This window comes from Coregonus clupeaformis, chromosome 39, assembly GCF_020615455.1.
Source record: "Coregonus clupeaformis isolate EN_2021a chromosome 39, ASM2061545v1, whole genome shotgun sequence".
Lineage (NCBI taxonomy): Eukaryota > Metazoa > Chordata > Actinopteri > Salmoniformes > Salmonidae > Coregonus > Coregonus clupeaformis.
Genome location: NC_059230.1, coordinates 10,726,430 through 10,751,559, shown reverse-complemented (window position 1 = coordinate 10,751,559; position 25,130 = coordinate 10,726,430). Strand labels below are relative to the sequence as shown.

General features: G+C 43.0%; 1 protein-coding gene across 1 annotated transcript; it reads left to right on the top strand.

The window, feature by feature from the left end:
* The first annotated feature begins 252 nt into the window (after positions 1-252).
* Positions 253-21,396, top strand: zgc:85858 (uncharacterized protein LOC405879 homolog). Its single transcript, XM_041868104.2, has 3 exons — positions 253-544; positions 12,989-13,064; positions 20,745-21,396. Exons 1-3 carry the CDS (start codon positions 461-463, stop codon positions 20,783-20,785), a joined length of 201 nt encoding a protein of 66 aa, XP_041724038.1. The 5' UTR covers positions 253-460; the 3' UTR covers positions 20,786-21,396.
* The last annotated feature ends 3,734 nt before the right edge of the window (positions 21,397-25,130 follow it).

Sequence of the window (25,130 nt, the reverse complement as noted above, 5' to 3'; positions counted from 1 at the left end):
CTCCACATCGTTTGGGTCTAGTTTGGGGTAGATGGAATAAACCGACCCTATATCTGCCTTTAGCAAACATGTATCAGGGTGAACATTTCAATTTAATGGCTTTATTGGCATGGGAAACGTATGTTAACATTGCCGAAGCAAGTGAAGTAGATAGTAAACAAAAGTGAAATAAACAAATATTAACAGTAAACATTACACTATATCTGCCCTTAGCAAACGTGCCTCACACTAGACCCTCGTCACATGACGCGGGTAGAAGCATCTACTTCCGGTAGCTAGCAGGCTAGCAGCAAGCTAACAACCGTTAGCCTTCGCGAGCTGGACGCTACAGCATTTATCGGCTAATCAACAAACCGTCTCCTTTCTCAGAGTCCTGATCTGTGACTGATACGCCCGGTGGTTGAGTTAAGTGTATCGTCATTTCGTGGCTGTGAGTGATTTTGACACACCGGTTCTCGACATGTCGGCGGTCCAACGGATGAAAGTGGCTAACGAGAAACATAGCAAGACCATAACGCAGCGAGGACACGTCCAGAAGACCACGGTTAGAATCTAACTAGCTAGCTAACTAACATTAGCTGGTTATCAGCTCCACACACACCGATAGCTACTAGCCTACCTAGGCAGCTGATAGTGCAGATCTAGCGCCCATGTACTATCGACTGCCTAGGCTATGATAGCTAACGTTACCGGCTAACTAGTTGGCTATAAAATCAGCTGGCCATTCAAACTGGTAGCTTGACTGTAACAAGCAGAAGCTAGCTACAAACTGTCTGACTGGGTATCAAACTGATAGTTCACAGTGCACGATGCTGTAGTTAATTACATTTTTGTAATTCATAATCAAGAATAAAACAAGTTTAGCTAAGACACGTTTTGGATGCCGGCACGCAAGCTTGTCCATCTAGCTTGCTAGGGATTATAATGTTGGCTGGCTAAGTGTAGTAGCTAGCTAGTAGTGACCATTCGACTGAAGGCAACGTTCACTAACTGTAAGTCGCTCTGGATAAGAGCGTCTGCTAAATGACTAAAATGTAAATGTATCAAACTCAAAGTAGACGGCCCTAAACCCTCCAGCCCTTGAATGACGTTTTATATCGTCACATCCGAGTGTACCTTAAATGTCCTTGTCCAAGCGAGGGAGAGTGATGATCGGAGAGGCAACGTCCTTGGTGGAATTCTTTAAATTGATCTTAAAAACAACCAACCTGAAGCTATTGATGTACCTAGTAAGCTAACATAGCTAGCTAGCACTCCTGTCAGGTAGCTAGCTACAGTTACCCATAGCTGTCTAGCTAGTTTTTATAGTGTGGTCATTTTCTCCAATACATTTCAGAATTCCCCAATCTAGCTACGGTTTATAAGCTCCTCACTACGAGACTAAGCCAATTTGCCAACGCCAAAAACAATGTCAATATAAATTATATATTTTTGCAAGCTAGCGTCAAACTTTTTACTGACATGCTGAAAATGCAGCCTTGTTGATTAAATGTGACACTTCACAACCACCAGCGTTTGACATGTGACTACAGTTTGCATTGAATTGTGGGTCATATCAACCCCACAAGTGACCAACGTTGTTCCCTCGAACTAAATGGAGGGCGGAGGGGGTAATGTTAATGATTTGGACCGCCGCTTAAGATGGCAATCAAACTGCATCCGGTTTCTACGGGGATTCCCCCAAGCAAGGGCTGAGGGGGTAAAGATAAAAATATAAGGTGTTTGGACTGCAGCCTTGGGGACAAGATATCTATCACCTTATTCATTTAAACATTGTTGTGCTACAGTACCCAGCTAGCTAACACCAGTTCGGTAGATATACTGCCTTATTTGGAGCAGCAAGCAGCTCATTTGCCAGTGAAATTCCCCTGTAGCTCAGTTGGTAGAGCATGGTGCTTGCAACGCCAGGGTTGTGGGTTCGTTTCCCACGGGGGGCCAGTATGAAAATGTATGCACTCACTAACTGTAAGTCGCTCTGGATAAGAGTGGATAAGATTTAGCGTCTGCTAAATGACTAAAATGTCAAATGTAATGAAATTACCCCCCAAGCCAGACAGCCACTCACAAATGATAGACTATACCGATCACTGTCCGGGGTGCAGAAATCGAGACATGTCTATGCGGCTGCATGCCTATCCAATCGATTATAGTCTTTCTTTGTGCCAGTGAATATATAGCTTTGCTTTAGCTAATGGATGAATGTTTATTGGTAGGCCTATTTGGTCGTCATTTTCTAATGTTACGCCTAACTGTTCACGAAGCCGTACAAGGTGTCCCAATGCAGCCATCTTTAGACAGCTGGCTGCTGGCGATAATGTAATTACTTGTTCAGTAATAAAAGTTGGAAATTCAAATATTACAGATTGTTCCCGAACCTGCAGCTGTTCTCACACTCTCCCATCTTGGATAGAAAGTTGTTGTGCATAAAACCAGTCTATTAACGCCAGATAATACAGTCAGTCCACTCTCAACACTAGCTTACTAGGGATTGTTTCATTATGCAGTGTACTATCTAGCTATATAATGTGTTTAACTGCGATTTAGCTGCTATTTATAAACTTTTTATAAAAATTCCACATCAAATAGCCTAACAATGAGGAAAAAAGTAGTCGGCTTGAGGATAAATTCAGCCACTACTCAGCTAATAGTCTACATAAATGATCTACAATATTCACAGAAAATTAAATCTAATTAAATCTAACTTGATACTCCCCTGGTCTCCTGAAGTCCTCCTTTTTTGTGTGCAAATGATTTCACCACAGCCTGCAGGTCCAGGTTGTGGGTCTGGCTGTTTTCTACACTGAGTATTGCCAACCCAGACAGTCTTTCCTGAGACTGGCATTATACAGGGCATTCGGGTTTTCTACACTGAGTATTGCCAACCCAGACAGTCTTTCCTGAGACTTGCATTATACAGGGCATTCGGGAAGTATTCAGACCCCTTGACCTTTTCCACATTTTATTACGTTACAGCCTTATTCTAAAATTGATTAAATACAGTTTTTGCTCATCAATCTACACACAATACCCCAAAATGACAAAGCGAAAACAGGTTTTTAGAAATTTTAGCACATTTATTAAAACAGAAATACCTTATTTACATAAGTAATCAGACCATTTGCAATGAGGCTTGAAATTGAGTTCAGGTGCATCCTGTTTCCATTGATCATCCTTGATGTTTCTACAACTAAGGACTATTCAACGCTGGTCTGACCAATCGGAATCCACGCTTCAAGATTGTTTTGATCACGCGGACTGGGATATGTTCCGGGTAGCCTCCGAGAATAATATTGAAGAATACGCGGATACAGTGACTGAGTTTATTAGGAAGGTTATAGGAAATGATGTACCCACTGTGACTATTAAAACCTACCCTAACCAGAAACCGTGGATAGATGGCAGCATTCGCGCAAAGCTGAAAGCGTGAACCACCACATTTAACAATGGCAAGGTGACTGGGAATATGGCAGAATACAAACAGTGTAGTTATTCCCGCCGTATGGCAATCAAACAGGCAAAACATCAGTACAGAGACAAAGTGGAGTCGCAATTCAACGGCTCAGACACGTAACGTATGTGGCAGGGTCCACAGACAATCACGGATTATAAAGGGAAAACCAGCCATGTCGCCGACACCGACGTCTCGCTTCCAGACAAGCTAAACACCTTCTTCGCCCGCTTTGAGGATAACACAGTGCCACTGACGAGGCCCACTACCAAGGACTGTGGCCTCTCCTTCTCCGTGGCCAACGTGATTAAGACATTTAAGCATGTTAACCCCCGCAAGGCTGCCGGCCCAGACGGCATCCCTAGCTGCGTCCTCAGAGCATGCGCAGACCAGCTGGCTGGTGTGTTTACGGACATATATTCAATCTCTCCCTATCCCAGTCTGCTGTCCCCACTTGCTTCAAGATGGCCACCATTGTTCCTGTACCCAAGAAAGCAAAGGTAGCTGAACTAAATGACTATCGCCGCGTAGCACTCACTTCTGTCATCATGAAGTGCTTTGAGGCTAGTTATCACCTCTACCTTACCTGACACCCTAAACCAACTTCAATTTGCTTACCGCCCCAATAGATCCACAGATGATGCCATCGCACTGCACATTGCCCTATCCCATCTGGACAAGAGGAATACCTATGTAAGAATGCTGTTCCTTGACTATAGCTCAGCCTTCAACACCATAGTACCCTCCAAGCTCATCATTAAGCTCGGGGCCCTGGGTCTGAACCCCGCCCTGTGCAACTGGGTCCTGGACTTCCTGACGGGCTGCCTCCAGGTGGTGAAGGTAGGAAACAACACCTCCACTTCGCTGATCCTCAACACAGGGGCCCCACAAGGGTGCGTGCTCAGCCCCCTCCTGTACTCCCTGTTCACCCATGACTGCGTGGCCACGCACGCCTCCAACTCAATCATCAAGTTTGCAGACGACACAACAGTAGTAGGCCTGATGACCAACAATGACGAGACAGCCTACAAAGAGGAGGTGAAGGCCCTGGCAGGGTGGGGCCAGGAAAATAACATCTCCCTCAATATCGACAAAACAAAGGAGCTGATCGTGGACTTCAGGAAACAGCAGAGGGAGCACGCCCCTATCCACATCAACAGGACCGCTGTTGAGCATGTGGAAAGCTTCAAGTTCCTCGGCGTACACATCACTGACAAACTGAAATGGTCCACCCACACAGACAGTGTGGTGAAGAAGGCGCAACAGCACCACTTCAACCTCAGGTGGCTGAAGAAATTTGGTTTGGCACCTAAAACCCTCACAAACGTTTACAGATTCACAATTAAATGTGGTCCTCTGTAGCTCAGCTGGTAGAGCACGGCGCTTGTAACGCCAAGGTAGTGGGTTCGATCCCCGGGACCACCCATACACAAAAATGTATGCACGCATGACTGTAAGTCGCTTTGGATAAAAGCGTCTGCTAAATGGCATATTATTTTATTATTATTATTATAAGAGCATCTTGTCGGGCTGTATCACCGCCTGGTACGGCAACTGCACCGCCAGCAACCGCAGGGCTCTCCAGAGGGTGGTGCGGTCTGCCCGACACATCACCGGGGCCAAACTACCAGCCCTCCAGGACACCTACAGCACCCGATGTCACAGGAAGGCCAAAAAGATCATCAAGGACATCAACCACCCGAGCCACGGCCTGTTCACCCCGCTATCATCCAGAAGGCGAGGTCAGTACAGGTGCATCAAAGCTGGGACCGAGAGACTGAAAAACAGCTTCTACCTCAAGGCCATCAGACTGTTAAATAGCCATCACTAGCCGGCTTCCACCCGGTTACGTAACCCTGCACCTTAAAGGCTGCTGCTCATATACATAGACTTGGAATCACTGGCCACATTAATAATGGAACACTAGTCACTCTAATAATGGAACACTAGTCACTCTAATAATGGAACACTAGTCACTCTAATAATGGAACACTAGTCACTCTAATAATGGAACACTAGTCACTCTAATAATGGAACACTAGTCACTCTAATAATGGAACACTAGTCACTCTAATAATGGAACACTAGTCACTCTAATAATGGAACACTAGTCACTCTAATAATGGAACACTAGTCACTCTAATAATGGAACACTAGTCACTCTAATAATGGAACACTAGTCACTCTAATAATGGAACACTAGTCACTCTAATAATGGAACACTAGTCACTCTAATAATGGAACACTAGTCACTCTAATAATGGAACACTAGTCACTCTATTAATGGAACACTAGTCACTCTAATAATGGAACACTAGTCACTCTAATAATGGAACACTAGTCACTCTAATAATGGAACACTAGTCACTCTAATAATGGAACACTAGTCACTCTAATAATGGAACACTAGTCACTCTAATAATGGAACACTAGTCACTCTAATAATGGAACACTAGTCACTCTAATAATGGAACACTAGTCACTCTAATAATGGAACACTAGTCACTCTAATAATGGAACACTAGTCACTCTAATAATGGAACACTAGTCACTCTAATAATGGAACACTAGTCACTCTAATAATGGAACACTAGTCACTCTAATAATGGAACACTAGTCACTCTAATAATGGAACACTAGTCACTCTAATAATGGAACACTAGTCACTCTAATAATGGAACACTAGTCACTTTAATAATGGAACACTAGTCACTTTAATAATGGAACACTAGTCACTTTAATAATGGAACACTAGTCACTCTAATAATGGAACACTAGTCACTCTAATAATGGAACACTAGTCACTCTAATAATGGAACACTAGTCACTCTAATAATGGAACACTAGTCACTCTAATAATGGAACACTAGTCACTCTAATAATGGAACACTAGTCACTCTAATAATGGAACACTAGTCACTCTAATAATGGAACACTAGTCACTCTAATAATGGAACACTAGTCACTCTAATAATGGAACACTAGTCACTCTAATAATGGAACACTAGTCACTCTAATAATGGAACACTAGTCACTCTAATAATGGAACACTAGTCACTCTAATAATGGAACACTAGTCACTTTAATAATGGAACACTAGTCACTTTAATAATGGAACACTAGTCACTTTAATAATGGAACACTAGTCACTCTAATAATGGAACACTAGTCACTCTAATAATGGAACACTAGTCACTCTAATAATGGAACACTAGTCACTCTAATAATGGAACACTAGTCACTCTAATAATGGAACACTAGTCACTCTAATAATGGAACACTAGTCACTCTAATAATGGAACACTAGTCACTCTAATAATGGAACACTAGTCACTCTAATAATGGAACACTAGTCACTCTAATAATGGAACACTAGTCACTCTAATAATGGAACACTAGTCACTCTAATAATGGAACACTAGTCACTCTAATAATGGAACACTAGTCACTCTAATAATGGAACACTAGTCACTCTAATAATGGAACACTAGTCACTCTAATAATGGAACACTAGTCACTCTAATAATGGAACACTAGTCACTCTAATAATGGAACACTAGTCACTCTAATAATGGAACACTAGTCACTCTAATAATGGAACACTAGTCACTCTAATAATGGAACACTAGTCACTCTAATAATGGAACACTAGTCACTCTAATAATGGAACACTAGTCACTCTAATAATGGAACACTAGTCACTCTAATAATGGAACACTAGTCACTCTAATAATGGAACACTAGTCACTCTAATAATGGAACACTAGTCACTCTAATAATGGAACACTAGTCACTCTAATAATGGAACACTAGTCACTCTAATAATGGAACACTAGTCACTCTAATAATGGAACACTAGTCACTCTAATAATGGAACACTAGTCACTCTAATAATGGAACACTAGTCACTCTAATAATGGAACACTAGTCACTCTAATAATGGAACACTAGTCACTCTAATAATGGAACACTAGTCACTCTAATAATGGAACACTAGTCACTCTAATAATGGAACACTAGTCACTCTAATAATGGAACACTAGTCACTCTAATAATGGAACACTAGTCACTCTAATAATGGAACACTAGTCACTCTAATAATGGAACACTAGTCACTCTAATAATGGAACACTAGTCACTCTAATAATGGAACACTAGTCACTCTAATAATGGAACACTAGTCACTCTAATAATGGAACACTAGTCACTCTAATAATGGAACACTAGTCACTCTAATAATGGAACACTAGTCACTCTAATAATGGAACACTAGTCACTCTAATAATGGAACACTAGTCACTCTAATAATGGAACACTAGTCACTCTAATAATGGAACACTAGTCACTCTAATAATGGAACACTAGTCACTCTAATAATGGAACACTAGTCACTCTAATAATGGAACACTAGTCACTCTAATAATGGAACACTAGTCACTCTAATAATGGAACACTAGTCACTCTAATAATGGAACACTAGTCACTCTAATAATGGAACACTAGTCACTCTAATAATGGAACACTAGTCACTCTAATAATGGAACACTAGTCACTCTAATAATGGAACACTAGTCACTCTAATAATGGAACACTAGTCACTCTAATAATGGAACACTAGTCACTCTAATAATGGAACACTAGTCACTCTAATAATGGAACACTAGTCACTCTAATAATGGAACACTAGTCACTCTAATAATGGAACACTAGTCACTCTAATAATGGAACACTAGTCACTCTAATAATGGAACACTAGTCACTCTAATAATGGAACACTAGTCACTCTAATAATGGAACACTAGTCACTCTAATAATGGAACACTAGTCACTCTAATAATGGAACACTAGTCACTCTAATAATGGAACACTAGTCACTCTAATAATGGAACACTAGTCACTCTAATAATGGAACACTAGTCACTCTAATAATGGAACACTAGTCACTCTAATAATGGAACACTAGTCACTCTAATAATGGAACACTAGTCACTCTAATAATGGAACACTAGTCACTCTAATAATGGAACACTAGTCACTCTAATAATGGAACACTAGTCACTCTAATAATGGAACACTAGTCACTCTAATAATGGAACACTAGTCACTCTAATAATGGAACACTAGTCACTCTAATAATGGAACACTAGTCACTCTAATAATGGAACACTAGTCACTCTAATAATGGAACACTAGTCACTCTAATAATGGAACACTAGTCACTCTAATAATGGAACACTAGTCACTCTAATAATGGAACACTAGTCACTCTAATAATGGAACACTAGTCACTCTAATAATGGAACACTAGTCACTCTAATAATGGAACACTAGTCACTCTAATAATGGAACACTAGTCACTCTAATAATGGAACACTAGTCACTCTAATAATGGAACACTAGTCACTCTAATAATGGAACACTAGTCACTCTAATAATGGAACACTAGTCACTCTAATAATGGAACACTAGTCACTCTAATAATGGAACACTAGTCACTCTAATAATGGAACACTAGTCACTCTAATAATGGAACACTAGTCACTCTAATAATGGAACACTAGTCACTCTAATAATGGAACACTAGTCACTCTAATAATGGAACACTAGTCACTCTAATAATGGAACACTAGTCACTCTAATAATGGAACACTAGTCACTCTAATAATGGAACACTAGTCACTCTAATAATGGAACACTAGTCACTCTAATAATGGAACACTAGTCACTCTAATAATGGAACACTAGTCACTCTAATAATGGAACACTAGTCACTCTAATAATGGAACACTAGTCACTCTAATAATGTTCTTTCCTCATCTCATATGTATATACTGTATTCTATTCTACTGTATTTTAGTCAATGCCAGTCTGACATTGCTCATCCTAATATTTATAATATTTATATATTCCTTAATTCCATTATTTAACTTTTAGGTTGTGTGTATTGTTGTGAATTGTTAGATATACTGCACAGTTGGAGCTAGGAACACAAGCATTTAGCTACACCCACAATAACATTTACATTTACATTTTAGTCATTTAGCAGACGCTCTTATCCAGAGCGACTTACAGTTAGTGAATACATTGTTTATCTTTTTTTGTTGTTTCTTTTATCTTAGTTTTTTTAATTAATTAATTTATATTTGACATTTTTTTATTTTTTGTATATATTTTTTTATTTGTTATTCATTTGTTATTTTATTTTTTATACTGGCCCCCCGTGGGAATCGAACCCACAACTCTGGCGTTGCAAACACCATGCTCTACCAACTGAGCTACATCCCTGCCGGCCATTCCCTCCCCTACCCTGGACGACGCTGGGCCAATTGTGCGCCGCCCATGAGTCTCCCGGTCGCGGCCGGCTGCGACAGAGCCTGGATTCGAACCAGGATCTCTAGTGGCACAGCCTTAGACCACTGCGCCACTCATCTGCTAAACATGTGTATGTGACAAATACAATTTGATTTGATTTGAAAAGCTTGATTGGAGTCCACCTGTGGTAAATTCAATTGATTGGACATGATTTGGAAAGGCACACACCTGTCTATATAAGGTCCCAAAGTTGACAGTACATGTCAGAGCAAAAACCAAGTCATGAGGTTGAAGGAATTGTCCATAGAGCTCCGAGATGGGATTGTGTCGAGGCACAGATCTGGGGAAGTGTACCAAAAAATGTCTGCAGCATTGAAGGTCCCCAAGAACACAGTGGCCTCCATCATTCTTAAATGGAAGAAGTTTGGAACCACCAAGACTCTTCCTAGAGCTGGCCACCCAGCCAAACTTAGCAATCGGGGTAGAAAGGCCTTGGTTAGGGAGGTGACCAAGAACCCGATGGTCACTCTGACAGAGCTCCAGAGTTCCTCTGTGGAGATGGGAGAACCTTCCAGAATGACAACCATCTCTGCAGCACTCCACCAATCAGGCCTTTATGGTAGAGTGGTCAGACAGAAGCCACTCCTCAGTAAAAGGCACATGACAGCCCGCTTGGAGTTTGCCAAAAAGCACCTAAAGGACTCTCAGACCATGAGAAACAAGATTCTCTGGCCTGAATGCCAAGCGTCATGTCTGGAGGAAACCTGGCCCCATCCCTATGGTGAAGTGTGGTGGTGGCAGCATCAGGGATGTTTTTTTCACCGGCAGGGACTGGAAGACTAGTCAGGATCGAGGGAAAGATGATTGGAGCAAAGTACAGAGAGATCCTTGATGAAAACCTTAAGCACACAGCCAAGACAATGCAGGAGTGGCATCAGGACAAGTCTCTGAATGTCTTTGAGTGGCCAGAGCCCGGACTTGAACCCGATCGAACATCACTGGAGAGACCTGAAAATAGCTGTGCAGCGATGCTCCCCATCCAACCTGACAGAGCTTGAGAGGATCTGCAGAGAAGAATGGGAGAAACTCCCCAAATACAGGTGTGCCAAGCTTGTAGCTTCATACCCAAGGAGACTCGAGGCTGTAATCGCTGTCAAAGGTTCTTCAACAAAGTACTAGAGCGGGGGAGACGGCTGAGCGGGCTGCTGTTGGACAACCCAGGGCGGGTGCTGGTGCAGTGGATACAGGCGTATAATAGGGAGGTGGAAAGACTTATTATTATTATTATTACATCATTAAAGACATCATCCCTGTTTCTCCTTCTTTTCGTATCACCCATTACCTACCCATTACCTACCCATTACCTACCCATTACCTATCCATTACCTACCCATTACCTACCCATTATTCCTTTCATCTTCTCTCTGCTTCTTTCCTACTTCCTGCTTCTCTTTCCTACTTCCTGAAATCATCCCAGTCTATTCTACTTGCCTTTCTTGGTTTCTTCAAAGTCCTGCAATTTCTTTCTACATTCTGCTAATAAAGCTTGACTCAATGTGCCTTTTTAAGGGAAAGTCTGCTACCTTGTGCCAGAGCGATACCCTGTAACATGTTGCAGAATTAATTACTCTGTAATTTAACATGTTGTACCCACATGGTAGTTCCTCCTATGCAAATGTCCGTGTAAGTTTTAAATGTGTAGCTGGTTTCCCAATCATAACCAACTGTTTTACCAGTCCACTGATTTAATGCATTTTACATTTTTATTTTCTATAATATTTGTTTCAACCCGCAATAATATTTTTTACTTCTACCTCAGGATCCTGTCCTGGTATCTCTAACACGTGACCTGTTCCCAGAACAGGATTTTCTAAAAGTTCCCAGAACTTTTCCCCCAATCGGAGATTACTCTGTTCCAAACAGAGCCTCAGTTCCCAGAACTGATTGTGCACAACCTGTTCCCAGAACAGGATTTCTGAAGGTTCCCAGAACCTACCCTCAATTGAGAGTTGTTGTGTTTTAAGAAAATCAGTCTCACCCTTTTAATTTCTTTTGTCTGTTCGGGATGGTGTATCCGTCCACTGACGCTCCCTGGCGGGTCCGAGGCGGGTCCGAGGCAGGTCCCTTCTGCTCCTTGGAGCGGAGTGTGGGCTCCCTGTGCAGTTAACATTGTTGTCCCCGGGAACGATCAGCAAGCGGAGTTAACCATGCCATCCTCGTCGCTAAGAATTGTTGTGGAAATTCTAACCAGAAAGGAAGAGAGACTGTTGATTCTTCAAACAACAACTATTTATTATAAGATTTGCAAGTCTGGAGCTGGTTAACAATCCACTCAACAGTGCAGAGTTAACGGCCCAACAGACAATAGTTGGGTCTCAGCTTTTATAACCTTTGTCTACGTGGCAGTTTAGCAGGTGTGTGAGAGCCTGGTGGGAACATATCGTACAAACCAGTGATAACGCCAGTTTTGTTTTCTGCTGATAGAATTGTCGCTGCTGCTCCAGCCAGCCTCTGTTCTCTTCATATCTCCACACAGCTGTGCCCTTGAAAGATACCAAAAGAACAGGATGAACCAGAAACTGGTCACTCTCAGACGGCCGTTTGTCTTTGGCCTCGTGACTTAAGTTACTCAGAAACAAGAGAGGAAAAACATCCTGGAACTTTTGGCATACTAACTATATCCATACTATGACCAATAAGCATGCTACATACTCAATTTACGTCACAAATAGTAGGGTTAGTAAGAGTATTCGAACACAGCTCCCGTCTCCTCTCTCTGGCATTTAACCCCGTCTCCTCTCTCTGGCGTTTAACCCCGTCTCCTCTCTCTGGCGTTTAACCCCGTCTCCTCTCTCTGGCGTTTAACCCCGTCTCCTCTCTCTGGCGTTTAACCCTGTGCCCTCTCTCTGGCGTTTAACCCTGTGCCCTCTCTCTGGCGTTTAACCCTGTGCCCTCTCTCTGGCGTTTAACCCCGTGCCCTCTCTCTGGCGTTTAATCCTGTGCCCTCTCTCTGGCGTTTAATCCTGTGCCCTCTCTCTGGCGTTTAACCCTGTGCCCTCTCTCTGGTGTTTAATCCTGTGCCCTCTCTCTGGCGTTTAATCCTGTGCCCTCTCTCTGGCGTTTAACCCTGTGCCCTCTCTCTGGCGTTTAATCCTGTGCCCTCTCTCTGGTGTTTAATCCTGTGCCCTCTCTCTGGTATTAACCCTGTATTAACCCTGTGTGTTTCAGCGGGTGGTGAATGAGGAGAAGTCTCCTGTAGGTCCCTGGCTCCTGGCTCTCTTTGTCTTTGTGGTGTGTGGATCAGGTAAGAGACTGTCTCAGAGTCCAAAACGTGTTCTAGAATATTGGACCATTAGCTTCTCGAATTCTCAGCGATGCTCAAGTTATTTCTCTCTATCTACATTGCATTCGGAAAGTATACTTTTCCCCCATTTTGTTACGTTACAGCCTTATTCTAAAATGGATTAAATTGTTTTTTTTTTCATCAATCTACACACAATATCCCATAATGACAAAACAAAAAGTTGTTTAGACATTTTTGCAAATGTATAAAAAAAAAAAAAACTGAAATATTACATTTACATAAGTATTCAGACCCTTTACTCAGTACAAAATCCAAGATGGCGAAGTAGTGCAGTCCTGTTTCTGTCGTGTGTCTGTAAATAGCCTGTAAATACCCTGTTTTTTTTGTATTTTTCGTACATATTTCCCTATCAGACTTTTCATCCTTCTAGAAAATATACTTTCCTGCAACCCGCCTCACTCAATGTGGAACGGATTCTATTGTTGACTTACCTTTGTCTAGAATCTAGAATCTCCAGTTGAAACTAGCTAGCCAGTTTCACTTGCTATTAGCCACAGCTAGCGGTGTTTCACTCAGAACATTGGATTTTTTCCGCGGGATTAATTTTAATCACTGGACATTGATCACCGGATATTCGGCCAGTCTGCACAGCGCGTTATCGACCCAGAACATATCAGTTTTTCCGCCGGAATCACTGACTCACTTGACCTTTAACTCCGGATTCATCGCTACCAGCTGGCTACAACAAAACGGACGCTGTGGTCTGGCTAAGCATCCTGAGCTAGGCCCATCTCCCGGCTATCTACCTCTCTGTCAACCGGACGGGACCACCTAGTGTTGACACGAAGCCCCGCCGATCCTACACGACTGGTCTGCCGACGAAATCGTCTGATGTGGTTACGACGTTAACCACGAAGATTCCATCCATCTGCTAGCCCTTACTAGCCCCTGCTAACCCTCTTACTCACTAGTGCTTCACCACCGGACCTTATGATAACTCAGCTATACAGCTGATATCTGCTGGACTGTTCCTTTTTACGGTACTACATCCTGTTTATGTTTAGCCTCAGCCCAAACATGGTTAGTTTATTGTTGTTTCGGTTATTTGTAATTGTACTATATCACTGTAGACCCCCCAGCCTAGCTAAACCTGCCTTAGATAGCTATTTTGTCCCTCCCCCCATACACTCAGAGACCGACTCAATTTATGCCTCTAGAGATACTATCTCTTTCATTGTTACCCAACGCTCAGGTTTACCTCCACTTTACTCATATCCTTTCATATCCTTGTCTGTACATAATGCCCTGAATCTTTTCTATAACACCCGGAAATCTGCCCCCTTTATTCTATGTACCCAACGCACTAGAAGACCAGTTCTTAAAGCCTTTAGCCGTATCCTTATTCTAGTCCTCCTCTGTTCCTCTGGTGATGTAGAGGCTAACCCAGGCCCTGCAGCCCTCAGTATCACTCCTACTCCCCAGGCGCTATCATTTGATGACTTCTGTAATCGCAAAAGTCTTGGTTTCTTGCACATAAATATCAGAAGTCTACTTCCTAAGTTTGAGTTATTCACTGCGTTAGCACACTCTGCCAACCCTGATGTTCTAGCAGTGTCTGAATCCTGGCTCAGGAAGGCCACCAAAAATTCTGAAATTTCCATCCCCAACTATAACATTTTCCGTCTAGATAGAACTGCCAAAGGGGGTGGAGTTAGCCTGCAGAGCTCTATCATACTATCCAGGTCTGTGCCCAAACAGTTTGAGCTTCTACTTCTAAAAATCCACCTTTCCAGAAATAAGTCTCTCACTGTTGCCGCTTGCTACAGCCCCCCCTCAGCCCCCAGCTGTGCCCTGGACACCATATGTGAATTGATTGCCCCCCATTTATCCTCAGAGTTTGTACTGCTTGGTGACCTAAATTGGGATATGCTTAATACCCCAGCCATCCTACAATCCAAGCTAGATGCCCTCAACCTCACGCAAATTATCAACGAACCTACCAGGTACAACCCTAAATCCGTAAACATGGGTACCCTCATAGATATCATCCTGACTAACACACCCTCTAAATACACCTCAGCTGTCTTCAACCAGGATCTCAGCGATCACTGCCTTATTGCCTGCGTCTGTAACGGGTCCGCGGTCAAACGACCACCCCTCATCACTGTCAAACGCTCCCTAAAACACTTTAGCGAGGAGGCCTTCCTAATTGACCTGGCCCAGGTATCCTGGATGGATATAGATCTCATTCCGTCAGTAGAGGATGCCTGGTTGTTCCTTAAAAGTAATTTCCTCTCAATCTTAAATAAACATGCCCCATTCAAAAAATACAGAACTAAGAACCGATATAGCCCCTGGTTCTCCTCAGACTTGACTGCCCTTGACCAGCACAAAAACATCCTGTGGCGTACAGCATTAGCATCAAATAGCCCCCGCGATATGCAACTTTTCAGGGAAGTTAGGAACCAATATACACAAGCAGTCAGGAAAGCAAAGGCTAACTTTTTCAAACAGAAATTTGCTTCCTGTAGCACTAACTCCAAAAAAGTTTTGGGACACTGTAAAGTCCATGGAGAATAAGAGCACTTCCTCCCAGCTGCCCACTGCACTGAGGCTAGGAAACACTATCACCACCGATAAATCTACAATAATCGAGAATTTCAACAAGCATTTTGCTACAGCTGGCCATGCTTTCCATCTGGCTACCACTAACCCGGCCACCAACTCTGCACCCTCTGCTGCAACTTGCCCATGCCCCCCCCGCTTCTCCTTCACACAAATTCAGACAGCTGATGTTTTGAAAGCGCTGCAAAATCTGGACCCCTACAAATCAGCTGGGCTAGACAATCTGGACCCTTTCTTTCTAAAACTAGCCGCCGAAATTGTCGCAACCCTTTTACTAGTCTGTTCAACCTCTCTTTCATAACGTCTGAGATCCCCAGAGATTGGAAAGCTGCCGCGGTCATCCCCCTCTTCAAAGGGGGTGACACTCTAGATCCAAACTGCTACAGACCTATATCCATCCTGCCCTGCCTTTCGAAAGTATTCGAAAGCCAAGTTAACAAACAGATCATCGACCATTTCGAATACCACCGTACCTTCTCCGCTATGCAATCCGGTTTCCGAGCTGGTCACGGGTGCACTTCAGCCACGCTCAAGGTCCTAAACGATATTATAACCGCGATTGATAATAGACAGTACTGTGCAGCCGTCTTCATCGACCTGGCCAAGGCTTTCGACTCTGTCAACCACCGCATTCTTATTGGCAGACTAAATAGCCTTGGTTTCTCAAATGACTGCCTCGCCTGGTTCACCAACTACTTCTCAGATAGAGTTCAGTGTGTCAAATCGGAGGGCCTGTTGTCTGGACCTATGGCAGTCTCTATGGGGGTGCCACAGGGTTCAATTCTTGGGCCGACACTTTTCTCCGTGTATATCAATGATGTCGCTCTTGCTGCTGGTGACTCTCAGATCCACCTCTACGCAGACGACACCATTTTGTATACATCTGGCCCTTCATTGGACACTGTGTTAACAAACCTCCAAACGAGCTTCAATGCCATACAACAATCCTTCAGTAGCCTTCAACTGCTCTTAAACACTAGTAAAACTAAATGCATGCTTTTCAATCGAACGCTGCTAGCACCCGCCCACCTGACTAGAATCACCACTCTCGACGGGTCGGACCTAGAGTATGTGGACAACTACAAATATCTAGGTGTCTGGTTAGACTGTAAACTCTCCTTCCAGACTCACATAAAGAATCTCCAATCCAAAGTTAAATCTAGAATCGGCTTCCTATTTCGCAAAAAAGCCTCCTTCACTCATGCTGCCAAACATGCCCTCGTAAAACTGACTATCCTACCGATCCTTGACTTCGGCGATGTCATTTACAAAATAGCCTCCAACACTCTACTCAGCAAATTGGATGTAGTCTATCACAGTGCCATCCGTTTTGTCTCCAAAGCCCCATACACTACCCACCACTGTGACCTGTACGCTCTTGTTGGCTGGTCCTCACTACATGTCCGTCGTCAAACCCACTGGCTCCAGGCCATCTATAAATCACTGCTAGGCAAATCCCCGCCTTATCTTAGCTCATTGGTCACCATAGCAGCACCCACCCGTAGTCTGCGCTCCAGCAGGTATATCTCACTGGTCATTCCCAAAGCCAACACCTCCTTTGGCCGCCATTCCTTCCAGTTCTCTGCTGCCAATGACTGGAACGAATTGCAAAAATCTCTGAAGCTGGAGACTCTTATCTCCCTCAATAACTTTAAGCATCAGTTGTCAGAGCACCTTACCGATCACTGCACCTGTACACAGCCCATCTGAAATTAGCCCACCCAACTACCTCATCCCTATATTGTTATTTATTTTGCTCTTTTGCACCCCAGTATCTCTATTTGCACATAATCTCTTGCACATCTAGCATTCCAGTGTTAATACTATTGTAATTATTCTGCACTATAGCCTATTTATTGCCTTACCTCCATAACTTGCTACATTTGCACACACTGTATATATATTTTCTGTTGTATTTCTGACTTTATGTTTTTTTTACCCCATATGTAACTCTGTGTTGTTTTTATTGCACTACTTTGCTTTATCTTGGCCAGGTCGCAGTTGTTAATGAGAACCTGTTCTCAACTGGCTTACCTGGTTAAATAAAGGTGAAAAAATAAATAAAAAAAACTGTATTTGGGGAGTTTCTTCCATTCTTCTCTGCAGATCCTCTCAAGCTCTGTCAGGTTGGATGGGGAGCGTCGCTGCACAGTTTCAGGTGCTGTCACCACCACGCTTCACCATAGGGATGGTTTCCTCCAGACATGACGCTTGGCATTCAGACCAGAGAATCTTGTTTCTCATGGTCTGAGAGTCTTTAGGTGCCTTTTGGCAAACTCCAAGCGGGCTGTCATGTGGCTTCCGTCTGGCCACTCTACCATAAAGGCCTGATTGGTGGAGTGCTGCAAAGATGGATGCCCTTCTGGAAGGTGGACAATTCCTTCGACCTCGTGGCTTGGTTTATGCTCTGACATGCACTGTCAACTGTGGGACCTTATATAGACAGGTGTGTACCTTTCCAAATCATGTCCAATCAATTGAATTTACCACAAGTGGACTCTAATCAAGTTGTAGAAACATCTCAAGGATGATCAATGGAAACAGGATGCATCTGAGCTTATGTAAATAAGGTATTTCTGTTTTTTATTTTTAATACATTTGCAAACATTTCTAAACCTGTTTTCGCTTTGTCATTATGGGGTATTGTGGGTAGATTAAGGATTTTTTATTTAATCCATTTTAGAATAAGGCTGTAACGTAACAAAATGTGGAAAAAGTCAAGGGGTCCGAATACTTTCTGAATGCGCTGTCTAGGATGAACCTTGACTAGAATACAGTAGATACATATAAAGTGGGTAAACAGTATGTAAACATTATTAAAGTGACCAGTGCCTTCAGAAAGTATTCACACCCCTTGACCTTTTCCATATTTTGTTATGTTACAGCCTGAATTGAAAAAAATAAAAAATAAATTTGCTGGCCAAAGTGGAATTGTTTTTTTGAAATGTTTCCAAATGAATTCAAAAGGAAAAGCTGATGTTTTGCGTCTAAGTATTTAACCCCTTTGTTATGGCCTAAATACGTTTTGAGTAATAATTTGTTAATATGTTGAATGGACTCTCTGTGTGCAATAAGTGTTTAACATGATTTTTTTGAATGACTACCTCATCTGTACAATTCATTATCTGTAAGGTCCGTCAGTCGAGCAGTGAATTTCAAACACAGATTCAACCACAGAGACCAGGGAGGTTTTTCCAATGCCTCGCAAAGAAGAGCACCTATTGGTAGATGGGTAAAAATGAAAAAAGCAGACATTGAATATCCCTTTGAGCATGGTGAAGTTATTAATTACACTTTGGATGGTGTATCAATACACCCAGTCACTACAAAGATAAAGGCGTCCTTCCTAACTCAGTTGCCGGAGAGGAAGGAAACCACTCAGGGATTTCACCATGAGGCCAATGGTGACTTTAAAACAGTTACTGAGTTTATTGGCTGTGATAGGAGAAAACTGAGGATGGATCAACAACATTGTAGTTACTCCACAATACTAACCTAAATGACAGAGAGAAAAGAAGGAAGCCTGTACAGAATAAAAATATTCCAAAACATGCATCCTGTTTGCAACAAGGCACTAAAGTAATACTGCAAAAAATGTGGCAAAGCAATTAACTTTTTGTCCTGAATACAAAGTGTTATGTTTGGGGCAAATACAACACATTACTGAGTACCACTCTCCATATTTTCAAGTATAGTGGTGGCTGCATCATGTTATGGGTATGTTTGTAATCATTAAGGACTAGGGAGTTTTTCAGGATAAAAAATAAACGGAATGGAGCTAAGCACAGGCAGAATCCTAGAGGAAAACCTGTTTCAGTCTGCTTTCTACCAGACACTGGGAGATGAATTCACCTTTCAGCAGGACAATAACCAAAACACAAGGCCAAATCTACACTGAAGTTGCTTACCAAGAAGACAGTGAATGTGCCTGAATGGCCGAGTTACAGTTTTGACCTAAATCTGCTTGAAAATCTAGAATTCTGAAAATAATCGTGGGCAAATGTTGTACAATCCAGGTGCTTCTACAAAGTATTGCCTCAGGTGTAAATTAGATATTTCTGTATTTCATTTTCAATAAATGTACCAAAAAATAACGTTATCACTGTTGTTATGGGGTATTGTGTGTAGATGGGTAAGGATTTTATATTTTATTCATTTTAAAATTCGGACTGTAACACAAGTCAAGGGGTATGAATACTTTGAGGGCAGCAGTCTAAGGTGCAGGGTTGAGTAACCGGGTGGTATCTAGTGACAGTGACTAAGTTCAGGGCAGGGTACTGGGTGGAGGCCGGCTAGTGATGGCTATTTAACAGTCTGGTGGCCTTGAGATAGAAGCTGTTTTTCAGTCTCTCGGTCCCAGCTTTGATGCACCTGTACTGACCTCGCCTTCTGGATGATAGCCGTGGCTCGGGTGGTTGATGTCCTTGATGATCTTTTTGGCCTTCCTGTGACATCGGGTGCTGTAGGTGTCCTGGAGGGCTGGTAGTTTGTCCCCGATGATGTTTTGGGCAGACCGCACCACCCTCTGGAGAGCCCTGCGGTTGCGGGCGGTGCAGTTGCCGTACCAGGCGGTGATACAGCCCGACAAGATGCTCTTATAATAATAATAATAATAATAAAATAATATGCCATTTAGCAGACGCTTTTATCCAAAGCGACTTACAGTCATGCGTGCATACATTTTACCATACATTTTACCAGGCGGTGATACAGCCCGACAGGATGCTCTCAATTGTGCATCTGTAAAAGTTTGTGATGGTTTTAGGTGCCAAACCAAATTTCTTCAGCCTCCTGAGGTTGAAGAGGCTCTGTTGTGCCTTCTTCACCACACTGTCTGTGTGGGTGGATCATTTAAAAAATATATTATCTTGGTTTTAAAACGTTTCAAACCCGCAATATAATTGTTCTGAACCGAGAGCCGACCAGCTAATATTCTTGTGTCACCCGACGCAGGACTTTGGGTTGGGAATGTTTGGGTGTAGCTCGGTCACAGACTCTGACTAAATCTCTCTCTCTCCTCCTCCTCCCTCTCTCTCCTCCTCCTCCCTCTCTCAGCTATCTTCCAGATCATCCAGAGTATCAGGCAGGGGTTGTGATGGCCGACACCCAGATCAGAGCCTCCTCCTCTGGGGAAAACACCAACAGCCTCACCCCATCCCTGCTCGAGCCACAAACACACAAACACCCGGCCCAGTGTTTTCCCTTCACCCCCCTCCTCTCTGTGTCTAGTTAAACGTCAGCTGATTCTACATACTGTGAATTAGATCGCTCCATCTCTCTGTCTCTGTCTCTCTCTCCAGGACTTTCTTTTTTAACATTGATTGGTCTGTATTGGTAATGTTGAAACATGAAATGTATTTTATGTAGTTCTTGAAAGAACCGTTTGTTTTATGGAACGTTCTTGTCTTAATGCTTGTTCTCCTGTCTCATCTGATCTGTACTCTGTGAGGAACACTGATCTCAGGTCAGTTTGGTATTGGTCCCACTGATGGTTAATGTTGGGATATGGGGAGAGGAGACTGATCCTAGAGCAGTGGTTATCCTGTTAGTCCAGTACAGACTGACTAGAGGGTGCTGTGACATGATGATGATGATCTGTCCTTGTTTTGATATCTCCCTTGGATGAACACATCCCTCTTCCTCTCTCTCTCATCTCTCCCCTCTCTCTTCCTCTCTCTCTTCCTCTCTCCCCTCTCTCTCATCTCATCCCTCTTCCTCTCTCTCTTCCTCTCTCCCCTCTCTCCCCTCTCTCTTCCTCTCTCTCATCTCTCTTCCTCTCTCTCTCATCTCTCCCCTCTCTCTTCCTCTCTCCCCTCTCTCTTCCTCTCTCTCTTCCTCTCTCCCCTCTCTCTTCCTCTCTCTCTTCCTCTCTCCCCTCTCTCTCCCCTCTCTCTTCCTCTCTCTCATCCCTCTTCCTCTCTCTCATCTCATCTCTTCCTCTATCATCTCTTCCTCTCTCTCCCTCCTTCTCTCTCTCTGTGTGTGTGTTTGTGTGTGTCACTGTGTTTGTGTGTGTCACTGTGTGTGTGTGTGTGTGTGTGTGTGTGTGTGTGTGTGTGTGTGTGTCACTGTCTGTGTGAATGTGTGTGTGTGTGTGTGTGTGTGTGTGTGTCACTGTCACTGTGTGTGTGTCACTCCACCTCCCTCCTGTAAAACACTATGCAAACGAGTTTTATACAAATAAAACAGATTTTTTTCTCAAGATATTTTTCTGGGTTATTGTTTGTGAAGTGGAAATAGAGCATTGAAGAGCGATGCTAAACGTCTCTGCTGTTTCCGGTCCTGCAGCATGTTGAAGCTATGCTAAGCTACCATGTTGAAGCTATGCTACCATGTTGAAGCTATGCTAAGCTACCATGTTGAAGCTATGCTAAGCTACCATGTTGAAGCTATGCTAAGCTACCATGTTGAAGCTATGCTAAGCTACCATGTTGAAGCTATGCTAAGCTACCGATGCACATGTTCCAATACTCCGTGTGATTCTAAGTGTTTGCACTCGTCTGAGGTGTTGTCATATCACTGTCTCAGAATGTTTTAAAGGGACAGTCATATTTTTAGTCTATTTTTAGTGTCAGAGCTAATAAGATTTAAATCATATAGTATTTAATCAGAAATTAAACTACTGTGAGCAACTTCATGTTTTGGGATTGGTTTGACTATTTTTTTTTTTTTAAGGGAATTCTTTACCATTCTGAAGGATATAAGCTCAAATGTAAAATCTACAAATTAATAAACTTCAAACAAACCCAACTCTGAAGTGTAGAGACCCCTAGACCCTAGGCCCTTGACCCTAGACCCTATGACCTAGACCCTATGCCCTATGCCCTAGACCCTAGGCCCTATGCCCTAGGCCCTTGACCCTAGGCCCTAGACCCTATGCCAGGGGTCCCCAAACTTTTTCCTGTGAGGGCCACATAACTTTTCCCTTCTCTGATGGGGGGCCGGTGTCAGTTTGTAACAGAAAAAGTGTGACGATCGTAGGGGAGCTTAAAAAATTTATTGTTTTCCAGAAAGCCACACATAACCAAATAACCCTTTCCAGGTTCTTTACAGAAAAAAAGTCAGGAAACAAATAATAACACTATTAATGAAATAAATAATAACTAAATAACCCTCTCTGAGTTCTTCACAGAAAAAACAGGAAATAAATAACACTATTTATGAAATAAATAATAACTAAATAACTCTCTCTGGGTTCTTCATAGAAAAAAAAAGCCATGGAACATTAACTTTCTGTTGTGCCATGCACAATCTTAACAGATAAAAGTTCAGCTCAGTTGTCAGAGCAGAATCTCTCTGACACATATGAGCAGTCTCTTAAAGTTCTTGTGTTCCTTCCTTATAATCCTTTTGTAGGTTCCAGTAGGCTTGTAGACACCGCTGTTTGCAGCTCTCTCTCATCAACTTCCCTGTGAAAACCACAAAGGAAGCAGGTTGAGAAACTGAACTAAGTGATACAGCACCTACACAGCACAATACATTTCACTACCAGTATGGTTGTAAAGATGGATTTTATCCCAGTAGATTTTATTATGATTATATTTGTTTATGCTCAGAATGACTCATTCAAGTCAGAAAAGTGAGCTTACCTATGTATGTTCATCAGTGTGAACTGTGGGCCTGCATCTGGCTGGTGAGAAGTTGAATATCAGGTTCCATTCTAGTTACAGCCAGTCTCAAGCACTGATGCAAATGTTCATCTGTCAATCTTGATCTCATCGGAGTTTTCAGCAGTTTCATGCGAGAAAAGGTTTTCTCGCAGATATACGTGCTGCCAAAAACTGTGGACATTTTCATTGCGTGTTTTTGATGTTTGGATATGTGTCGTTTGGGAGGGCGGCATAGAAGTCAATGAGACTGTTGGGCTTGAATGCGTCTTTCAGAACATCACAGTTCTGTAACTCAGCCAACTCAAACTGATATGAAGGCTGGGCTTCATCAATGTCGGCAACAAAGGGGTTCTGAAAAAGACGGATTTCTTTTGCATGAACATGTAGTTCACTGAATCGCACACCGAACTCCGCCTTCAGCATTTCCAGTGCTTCCACGCACTTTTCAGCTGGGAACGGGACCGCTGGGTTCTCTGTCGACAGGTTTTGGGTAGCAGGAAGATGGACGAAGTTGCGCTTTTTCACTTGTTCCAAAAGCAGCGCTAATTTCACCTCAAATGCTTTTATGTGTGAATACATGTCGCAAATGAGTTTCCCCTCGCCTTGTAGCTGCAAGTTAAGGCTGTTAAGTATTTCTGTCACGTCTGTTAAAAATGCGAGGTGCCATTTCCATTCTGGGTCGATCAGCTCTGGGACCGTTTTGTCTTTTAAATGAAGAAATGCGTTAATTTCGGGTAGCAGCTCGTAAAAACGCCTCAAAACTCTGCCCCGGCTCAGCCATCGGACCTCTGTGTAGTACAGCACATCCCCGTGCGTAGACTCCAGTTCAGACAGGAATTCTTGGAACTGCCTGTGTTTAAGTCCCTTTGCTCTGATGAAGTTTATGCACGACACCACAACCTTCATTACAGAATCCCACGTCAACACTTTGCAGCACAGTGCTTGCTGGTGAATTAGGCAGTGGACTCGTAGCGGGGCGGTGAGACCCCTTTTTTTTTTTTTTTTCCAACTCCCGGTTCATGCGTCCTATTAGACCGCGAGTTTCGCCCACCATGCTAGGAGCCCCGTCAGTCGTGATGCTAGCTAGCTTTGACCAGTCCAGGTCCAACTTCTCCATGGTTTGGCACACTTTGTCAAAAATATCCTCTCCCGTTGTAGTCCCTTTGAGACTTTGGAGGGCTGCCAGCTCCTCGCATATCTCAAAGTTTGCGCTAACTCCACGAATAAAAATGAGCAGTTGCGCTGTGTCTTGCACGTCCGTGCTCTCATCCAGTGCTAATGAAAAAGGTCAAATTCTTTCGTCTTCTGCTGCAGCTGGGCATATACATTACTCCCGATTTCTTCAACGCGTCTGGTGATTGTACTCGCCGACAGACTTACGGCATTAAATGCATCTTTCTTCTCGGGACACACCTCCTCCGCGACAGCATCCATACATTTCTTAACAAACTCTCCGTCAGTGAAAGGCTTACCGCTGCTTGCTATCAGTTTAGCAACCCGAAAGCTGGCCCGAACGGATGCCTGGTTCAGCTGAGCTTGGCGTACAAATGTATTCTGCTGAGATAGTAGTCCACTTTTTAGCTTTGAGAGTTTGTCTGCTCGTATTTGGCCTTGCAAGCTATCGTACTTGTCTTTGTGACGGGATTCATAGTGTCGGCGAAGATTGTATTCTTTGAATACCGCCACCGTCTCTTGACAGATGAGACAAACAGCCTTTTCTTTGCATTGAACAAAAAATAATCGTTTGTCCACTGCAGGTTAAATACCCTGCATTCTGAATCAATTTTTCTCTTACCTAACCTTTTCGCCATTATTCCGTTCTCTCTTTGAC

Excerpts from the sequence above, each read along its gene's own strand:
- zgc:85858 (XM_041868104.2), top strand. The coding sequence starts at position 461 with ATGTCGGCGGTCCAACGGATGAAAGTGGCTAACGAGAAACATAGCAAG. Across the intron at positions 545-12,988 it reads GACACGTCCAGAAGACCACG|CGGGTGGTGAATGAGGAGAA; the intron begins GTTAGAATCTAA and ends TGTGTGTTTCAG. Across the intron at positions 13,065-20,744 it reads CTTTGTGGTGTGTGGATCAG|CTATCTTCCAGATCATCCAG; the intron begins GTAAGAGACTGT and ends TCCCTCTCTCAG.